This window comes from Marmota marmota, unplaced genomic scaffold, assembly GCF_001458135.2.
Source record: "Marmota marmota marmota unplaced genomic scaffold, marMar, whole genome shotgun sequence".
In the NCBI taxonomy this organism is placed as follows: domain Eukaryota; kingdom Metazoa; phylum Chordata; class Mammalia; order Rodentia; family Sciuridae; genus Marmota; species Marmota marmota.
The window spans coordinates 24714559-24723932 of NW_026000240.1; the positions used below are offsets into that span (position 1 = coordinate 24714559).

At 39.5% G+C, this 9374-nt stretch overlaps 2 protein-coding genes across 6 annotated transcripts in view; one reads left to right on the forward strand and one right to left on the reverse strand.

Moving 5' to 3' along the window:
* Copb2 (COPI coat complex subunit beta 2) overlaps positions 1-9374 on the forward strand; it is a 63345-nt gene that overhangs the window by 37240 nt on the left and 16731 nt on the right. For 2 of the 4 annotated variants that reach the window (XM_048794385.1, XM_015486992.2), the window contains exons 18-22: positions 491-583; positions 676-856; positions 1052-1120; positions 1277-1351; positions 1549-1901. In XM_048794385.1, coding sequence (XP_048650342.1) covers positions 491-583; positions 676-856; positions 1052-1120; positions 1277-1351; positions 1549-1644 — 514 coding nt within the window. In that variant the 3' untranslated portion in view covers positions 1645-1901. Of the gene's footprint in view, positions 1-490; positions 584-675; positions 857-1051; positions 1121-1276; positions 1352-1548; positions 1902-3596; positions 3603-9374 lie in introns of those variants that run through there. The other 2 variants (XM_048794384.1, XM_048794386.1) reach the window with 2 other exon arrangements.
* Mrps22 (mitochondrial ribosomal protein S22) overlaps positions 2450-9374 on the reverse strand; it is a 14873-nt gene continuing 7948 nt past the window's right edge. For both annotated transcript variants that reach the window (XM_015486994.2, XM_015486993.2), the window contains exons 5-8: positions 8982-9065; positions 7474-7619; positions 3745-3853; positions 2450-2632 (exon numbers count right to left, since the gene is read on the reverse strand). In XM_015486994.2, the coding sequence (XP_015342480.1) occupies positions 2534-2632; positions 3745-3853; positions 7474-7619; positions 8982-9065 (438 nt within the window). In that variant the 3' untranslated portion in view covers positions 2450-2533. The remainder of the gene's footprint in view (positions 2633-3744; positions 3854-7473; positions 7620-8981; positions 9066-9374) is intronic.

Sequence of the window (9374 nt, forward strand, 5' to 3'; positions counted from 1 at the left end):
GCTTCTATTACTCCATTTCTTACCTAAAACTAAAAAAATCGGAATTCTGAAATGCTTTGTAAAACTTGCCAAGGGGAAGAAAAAAAAAACTGAAGCTAATAGACATGGTATCCTTAATAATGATATCCTCCTTTTCTACTGGGCACCTCTGGATAATCTGGTCCAGCCCACATTGGAGATGCTGAAACTGAATTTCTACTTGCCTATATCCTGAAGCCTTCAAAATGTGCTCATCCAAACTGCTTTGACTCTTCTTGAAAAGGCCCCTTAAGTAGATTGAAAGTAGTCATAAAAGCTGTCGTATCCCTCACACTCTTGAAGTCCACCAAGTCTGTAATATACTGTTAAGATGAGTAAGTGGCCAGGAACAGAAATGAGATGAATGTGTGAGGGGACTGGGGAAGATTTTGACCTTGCAACATTAAATCCACATTTCTTCCAAATGTTAAGTGCTGTTGTTGTAGTGTTTACTTTCCTCCTTAATCTTCAGGCTCGATGCTTGCCTTGAGCTCTTGATCAGAACCGGACGACTGCCAGAAGCTGCCTTCCTGGCCCGAACTTACCTACCCAGTCAGGTTTCAAGGTACAGACTTTTTAATTTTAGGAAGAAATATTTCAGATAAAAACAGGGCATGCTTATGTAATTTCTCTTTGATTTCATGATGTCTATAATAGGGTAGTGAAACTCTGGAGAGAGAATCTCTCAAAAGTCAATCAGAAAGCAGCGGAATCCCTTGCTGACCCAACAGAGTATGAAAACCTTTTCCCAGGATTAAAAGAAGCCTTTGTGGTTGAAGAGTGGGTGAAGGAAACACATGCTGATCTGTGGCCAGCCAAACAGTACCCCCTAGTCACGGTAAGGGGGTGAGTGATCAGGTGCTAGGCTTGATTTAGTGTGACTACAGGGTGCGAGCACATTAACTTCAGGGTGTGAACAGTGCTGGATACATTATTGCTGGATAAGAGCTAATATCTGGGATTTAGGCCAATTTCTAGAGCAGTTATATAATTTCAGGATTTTTCATTTCATCATTGCTTTATTCTCTAATAGCCAAATGAAGAAAGAAATGTCATGGAAGAGGCAAAAGGCTTTCACCCCTCAAGATCTGTAGCTCAGCAGGTGAGTACTACTTGTGATAACTTGGTTGAGACTGTTGATTTTAAGTACCATCTTCCACTTCCTAATTCTCATCTCTCTTCCCTCAGAGGATAAGTTTAAAATTTGTGGAAAAATGCCTTTATTTCTATACATATATATTTCTACTTGGGCTTTCAGGACCTTGACGAGAAACCCCCATCTCCGACTCCAGTTATCGTGGCCTCCCAGACAGCCAACAAAGAAAAAGAAAAGGTGGGTCAAACACCATCCAAACCTCCCCTGTCCCTTCCTCCCGTGTGTGCAGGCTGCCTGGGCCTCTGTGGCAGGGGATGTACCCAAGTTTCAGAGTAGGGACTTTGTGGGAAGATGCTATTTGGGATAGTTAAGGAGGAACACATTAAGTTCTTTAACAGTGCTTTAGAACTCCATCATCTTCCTTTTGTTTGCAGAGCTTACTCGAACTAGAAGTAGATTTGGACAATCTGGAATTAGAAGATATTGACACTACGGATATCAATCTGGATGAAGATATCCTGGACGACTGAATTGTAGTTTTCCATTTATTTGACTAAACAAATCATTATTATGTATAGGTATTGATCATCACCCTGACCACAGTGCTTGGAAGGAAATATGAAAAATTTCTTAGGTTTTTATATGTAAATGCTGTGGACCAACAGGAGCACATGGCCTCCTTTTCTTAGGAGGAGTTCATGTGCAGTTTAAATCAGTGTTTTCTTCATTGATTAAAACAGACATGGGCTTTGATTTTTCTCACTGTCATTAAAATCCTTTGAATTAATGAGAATACTTCCATTTCCTTTCTGAATAATAAAAAGAGACTTCTAGTTGTAGAAGGCTGAGCCAAAATCACACCTCACCCAAGGGTCAGCCCTGCATTCTCTTTTCTTTGTATAACTAAATCTGCATTTTGCAAACATCATCATAGTTTTCTAGAACTGGACATCTATGTACTTTTCTTGATGTCCTTATAACACTGTCTTCTGTCGTGTAACATGGCTGACAAGAGCTCTTCCTGATTTTGTCCAGTAATACCCATTTTTGGAATTGGTCTAAAACCCCTGTTCCTCTGGCCTCAGTAAGCTGGGCTCTACCTGCATTAACTGTTGGCTTATTTGGTGTCAAAGGCCTGGTATTCTTTTAAAATACTGTGTACTCATCTACCATAATTAGAGAAATTCATAATCAGGCAGTCAAATATATTCTTCATTTATCAGATTGAAGCTTAGAAAAATAAATAAGGTAAAAAGTTTTTCTTTAACTTCTGTCAGATGCACTATGTGGAATTTAAAAAACAAAAAAATATATAACAAACTATGTATCAGTACCTTTTGATCTTGATGTTTTTAAACATTAAGATAAACATTAACAAAGGAAGGTTTTAGTAAATTGAAATGTATTTTTAAAATATTTTCAGGAAGCTGCAGAATGACTACTCATGAATGCTTCTTGATAAGTTTGCAGTGTTAATTCTATATATGCTCCCTTCTGGGCTTCAGTTTTTGCAAAGACCTGTTTAAAAAAAAAATGGCTTTAAAACAATAGGACATACAATTTAAAACAATAGAACGTATACTATTTGTAAAATTTCCCATTTTAAAGACATTATTAACATGTCAAGAAGAGTCCCAGTTGTCTTCCAAGTGTTACAGCTTTTCCCCTTGATTTTTACTTCTCCTCTTGAAAGCAATAAATACACATGATCCGAAAAAGCATTACTGATTCTAAATACCAGAATGGCTATTACCTCTTTTAGCTTGTTTTCAGAAAAAAAGGACCTGATATTGTACTTTATGCTATAATTAAAATGAAAACCAATTGGGTTCAAGAGATGAGATGAGAGTTAGCAAACTCGTTTTTCACTTCAAAGAATGTTTTCTACAAAAGCATTTTGCTTTATCTGGCTAATCACAGAAAAATCAGGATTTGTTCTGTAGTTTCTCTCTATTCTACTTAGAGTGGTCATTTTTATCCTTAGTAACCTAACTGCTTTTCGGTATGCAAACAATGTTATTGGCACAGAAGCCAGTTCCACAAAACCATGTCCATTTAGAAGAAGTTAAATTACACAGTGACCTCCCTTTCCCTTCCTGAAAATATCCGAACTCTCAGCATTTACACATAAATCTATGTAGCCCATGGTGTGAGAAGTGTATAGGCTTGGCAGTATCCATCCAAGCACCTCCACCCTCTCCCCTCAACACCTATGGGTTTTCCCCAGTGAGCATGTCACCACACTGAAGGATAGGACATATTCTTAACATAACACCACACTGCTCTAGGGACATATTCTAGTCCTTCACCTGGTTCTGCTGGTGACTTAGCACCTCAGATGCAGCTTGCCTTTGCAGTATTTCAAAGAACCAGGGACTTGCTGCCCCCAACTATCTGAACTTCTCTAGACTCCAGCTGTCAGCACACCCACCACCCACCTACCTAACTACTCCCCCCCCCCCACTCCATCTGCTTCTACAAGAGAGCTGTAATCACACTGATGTTTTCAAGACCACAAATGTTTCATATTCACAGATTTGTTTAGTTACTGCTAAATATGACCCACTTCTAAATTTTTCCCAACTCAATCAGCATCACAAAACAGCCAATGTGAAAAAAAGACCCTTTACCTTAATTAAATTGACTCCCTCAGCAGCCTGCTCTTTGGCCTCTTGAGCAGACTGGCCATCTGGATGGAGCATGTGATACAGTTGGACCAAGCTGGTGGCATCATCAAGTCTGAGAGTAAAAACAGCTTAATGATACAGATGGGCTTTGTTCATTGACTTCACAGGCCTATACACGGATGTGCCAACATCAAACTACATGATATTTCAGACATTCCTCAGGCTGGTAGGGGGCAGGGTGTACCCTTAGTTGTAGAATTCCAAAAGCACTTTTAGGAATATTGACTGATTTAGTCTTCAGAGCAACTCTGTGAGGCAGGTAGGGCAGGAGTCACAGGAAACACCCAATTTAAAAGTGAATATATTTCAAATGTGGCTACATTCTTTTTAGAAATGGAACATCATGTCTCACAGAAACTCCACTCCTAATGGTAGATGCCTTCCAGGTTAGCCCACTCCACCAGCATCCAGTTCATCCTATAAACAGGTTGGTGGTTCTCAAAGCCACTCGCCTTTAGTAGCATTTGCTAACCAATTTTCACTGAGACTGAATTAGTAGACAAATGCCTCTATAAGAGGAACCTGACTACCAATCCATGAGAATATCCATGGAAACCTATTAGTTAAAAATTAGTATCTTTGTAAAGCATATATGAAATTATGCACAACAGACAAAAGGAAAGGTTCTATACCAGCAATTTTTTTAAAGTGGAAATTTAAAAATTTGCCTAATTTTAGTGTCACTACTACCTATGATGAAACCAGAACAAGAATTCAATTCACACATTTTATAAACACAAAAACTTCCCACAGGGAATGGTGGCACATGTCTGTAATCCCAGCAGCTGGGAAGGCTGAGGCAGGAGGATCACAAGTTCAAAGCCAGCCTCAGCAATTTAGGCCCTAAGCAACTTAGCGAGACCATTTCTAAAAAATAAAAAGGGCTGGGGATGTGGCTCAGTGGATAAACGCCCCTGGGTTCAATTCCTGGTAAAACAACTTTCCTAGCCTTCCCCAAACCAATATCTTCTCACACAGTCCTACCATTCACCACATCAAAAGTGAGAGGGGTAAAAATAATCAAGTGCTCATGTTTACTTTTTTATTTTAAAATATTATTTCAATAAAAAATATAATAAATTGCACAAACCTTAAGTGCATGGCTGCATACAACTTTGTATATATAAAATCACCCACATACCACAGATCCAGAACACTTTCAGTGACTTCCCATTGCTCTCACAGTAAAACCCATGGCCTGCTAGCCCTGTGTCACCTGGCCCAAGAGCATATCACTTCCTTCCCTGCTTGTTAACTTGTTCCACCCACATCAATCTTCTGTCTTTTCCACCAAAATATGTTCAAGTTTTGAGGATCTGCTGTGTATACTTAATGAGCTACTGGCCCCTAGGTGGGCTGGAGAGGTGAAGATACCTTACTTCACTGCTACTCCCCACCCCACCCCCTGGTCATCACTCTGACCTTCCCCACTTTCCCATCACTTGAACTAGGGGATAAAGCAGAGGGTGAACATGGGAATAGGTGCAGAATTCCTCAAACCATGGTAACCTCAGAGAAATGTCCTGGGCTATCCCAAGCCCCACCTACCCTAAAGAACCCTTAAACACAATCTATTGGAAAAACTGAGAAGTCAAAGCTGCTTGGTACACTGAAACCTTTCTGGGGGCAAAAAAAAAAAAATGAATAACACAAAAATTAATTACACATCTATTTTGCTAGCTGGAACCTAACAAAATCCAATAAATGTAGCAACAAAATATCTCTTTAAACAAAATTAAAAATAAAAATATGAAGAGCTTAACTGGGCTTCTACATATTATAATCATGTCTCATTAAGTTTCTGCTAAAATGGGATTTCTATATTTAAATGTAGCCTAATCCCTAGCCCATTCTTAATATTAAGAGCAAATAAATTACTATTTTCAAAAATATTTTTAAAGGATCTCTACAGAACCATCAGTGGGACTGAATATTCATTAAGTTTGTACAGAATCATAATTCTGACCTGGTCTCCACTCACTAAGGATGCACACCCTCTCCTGCCCATCTGGGGATGTGCAGTCAGCTCAATGTCCCCTGCAGCATACCACAGAGGGGTTAAGTACTAAGACATCCCTCGCATGAGACATTTCAGATGTGAAGCTTACATGAGAAATTCTACAATATCACAGGTTAGTATACCTCAGTAAAGAACTTTTCATTTTAAAACTTATTAAACATCTCTGTTGTTCTTATTTCTTATAAAAATATATTTTAATAAGTTAAAAATGACTGCGTTGGAGGAACTTTTAAGCAAAAAATTCATTCATAAATGTCACTGTTGAAGTTCATCAAGGCACACCCTTTGCACATCCCAATCACTCCAGCCCTTGTTATGGAGGATGAAGGCATATTTCTGCCTTCTGTACTGAATCACACTATACTTGCTACAGACTCAGGCTGGCCTGGGAATCATCACCCTTAGGACTGCTATTTCTAGGAGAAATGATACTGTTTCCAAACGTGGGCAAGTGGAACCTTCCAGTTCCAAATGCCTTACTTTGTGTGCATGGTTCAAATTGCACATAGGCTACTCTGAGTCAAACTCCAATAGCCTGAAGATGGCAATGATCAGTAAATCGTCTTCTTCAGACTTTAGAACCCAGAAAAGGCTTTTTATAGAAAGTTGACTTTCTGACAGCCATGCTCACTTCTTTTCCTTGTAATTTTGGGCCTTCCTGACCCAACCAATAGAAAAATATGCAGTCAGCTCAATGTCCCCTGCATTGAGAATGGGAAATGGGGGGAAAAAATGGGAAAAAAACAATTCTTTCTGGTTTTATCACTAGTTGTAAAGTACACTAAAGGCATATCTTGGAGATACCGTAGCTTCAGCTCCACACAATAAAGCAAATGCCATGACAAAGTAAGTCACACAAATCTTTTGGTTCCCTGGTGCATATAGTTTACACAATTTTGTGGTCTACTTAAGTGTACAATACATTACATCTAAAAAGGCAATATGCATACATTAACTTAAAAAAATACTTTATCGCTACAAAATGCTAATAATTATCTAAAAACTGGTGCTAATGAATTTGCTTATGCAAGTTTGTCATCAATCTTCAATTTATAATAAAACACAATACCTGTAAAGCACAACAAAATAATGCATGCTTATATTATTTTCAGCTAGAACCTGGAAGGAAACCAGTTTGAAGCTAAAATTCAAGTCTTTGTTCTACATTGTTTTGAAAAAACTAACCTTTTTGATGTTTTTAAATCCTGAGAAAGCAAGCTTTTTAGCAAAAGCAAAAGTATTTTTGTAAGTTAAATGATGACTTACTTAAGAGCCCTAGAAATAGTTCTTAAAGAAAACAAGCACCCATAAAGGGTCAAGTCTACTTCTTTACATTTGCTATTTCATCATCCTTTGAGTATCTGGAAAGTTCACTGATACCCAGAAGCACTGGTGAGCCCAGGATAAGTCAATGCTCACAGCCTACCATGCAGATCCAAAGTCACTTCTCAAAAGAATCCAGTCTTGTTATGCAACACAAAAGCAAGGACTGGAAAAACTAAGTCATGCTAGAATAAACCCACACAAGCTGAGGTAAGTGAAATCTTCTGTTTATCGCTGCACAAGCTACTGTGATCAATGGGAAAATACACAGCTTTAACACAGATACGCTGTTAGGGCAATAAGAATGACTCTTCTAAGATCATACTTACAAATCTCTCTGAATCTGGTCAATCAGCAAACCGTCAATCTTCTTCTTATTTACAAAATACCAAGCCATTCCACCAAAGTGTCTTGTTGAACGTAAAAGGTCATACTTTCCATGTTTATCTATATCTTCATAGGTCTGGTGGTGAACCTATTCACATAAAATGCAACTCTTCAGAAACAGGAAAATAAAAAGATCTAAGCAGCATTACTCAGTTTACACTGACCAGCTTGAGTGCTGCTAGGAGAGCACCAGTAAATCCAGGTCTACTTACTGCCTTCACTCTCATTAGCCAATTTGTATAATTTGGACATTCCTGCTAAAACCTCCTCAGGGAGGAAAGAGGATTTTTATTAATAAGAGTTGCCTAGAAAACAGCAAATCTGTGTCTTTTCCACTACAGGAGTGTATGGCAGCCTAGAACAAGTAACACCAGACCTTTACACCCTGTTTAGTTCTGTCCAGCAGCCAAGCACGGATCTCAGATACACAGACTGCTGCAAATAATTGATCACTCTCTCGTCACTGGGAAAAAATAAATCAAGAATATTTTTTTCACTCCTCCTTTTCTCCCTAAGCCGATCAGTTCACTTTCCATTCAGCTCGCCCATTCCTTCTTACTAATGTTCCTCTGGTGAGGGCTTCTTCTATTCAAAAGGCTTTCAGAGGCCTGCTGACTCAAGTCTAGCCTAGAATCAAGGGTACCTGTGCTGTGGACCCAAGTACCTTTCCAGCTTGATCTTGAACCACTCCCATACATATATATATATGTATGTATATGTGTGTGTGTGTGTGTGTGTGTATATATATATATGCACTGCATGTTCAAGCACCAGATGACTGGGATTCTCAAGTATACTTGGTTATTTTCTAGCTGTTGCTCATCCTATTCTCTCCACCTGAGGCCCCTCTTCTCACCCACCTCCCCCTGCCACAGAGTTCCATGCCCTCCTAGAACACTCTTTAAGACCCCTATGAAGCTTTCCTAGCATACTCTATAGGCTCCAGTGATAAGTACCTGCATACTTACCTAGCAGCCTTCCATACAACCAGTACTGGGCTATAGGCTTTGCCATAGCAAACCCTCTCCTGGCTCATGGCATCACCTAAACTACCCACAATAACCTCACACACTACAAAGGGTACTAATGGACACATACAGAGTTATAAGACACACTTGGGCAAATTTTAGTAAGTAACTTTACTTCTGTACAATAAATTAAAAAGAAAATAGGCTTTGTCATTTTGGGGGTTCTAATCCTATCTCTTACTCGTAATGCAACTTTCAGCAAGCTACTTAACTCCCCAAGGTGAAATTCCCTCATCTTTAATCAAGGATGGTTCTATGAATAAAATATGGATCTGGCACACATCTGTTCGTAATAGATCTTCAGGTATTTACTTTCTCATTCACCTGTATCAAAGTTTATACAAAACTCACTGTGCTAGATTAAAAATCTTGTTCATAACCATACTTACACCTGTATTTCAGAAGCTATTAAATATACTCACTTTGATATACTCAGTAGAATCTGGCTCAAACTGGGCAACACAGAGATTGAGGACATCAACATGCCGGTCCCTGCTGTACATTGTCTAAAACCACACAGCAGAATTGGAATTAGATGTGAACACCAAAGTTGAGCACTTGTCCTGGTGCCATCACAGGCCTGCCCATCCAAGATAACACAAAATGTGCCATTAAGAGTCATAAAAAGCCCAGACCAGCAGCGGCAGCAGCCAGATGCAGCAGCAATCTGCACCCTCTCCCGCCCTCCACCCACCCTGGGGTCTCTTTCCCCCTTCCTCCTCCTCCTCCTCTACTCCCCACTTCCTCCTCCACCATGGGGCAGGGGAGGGGGGGCGCCTTGCCTTCCCGCCCACCCCTATTGTTCCGCCCCCAGC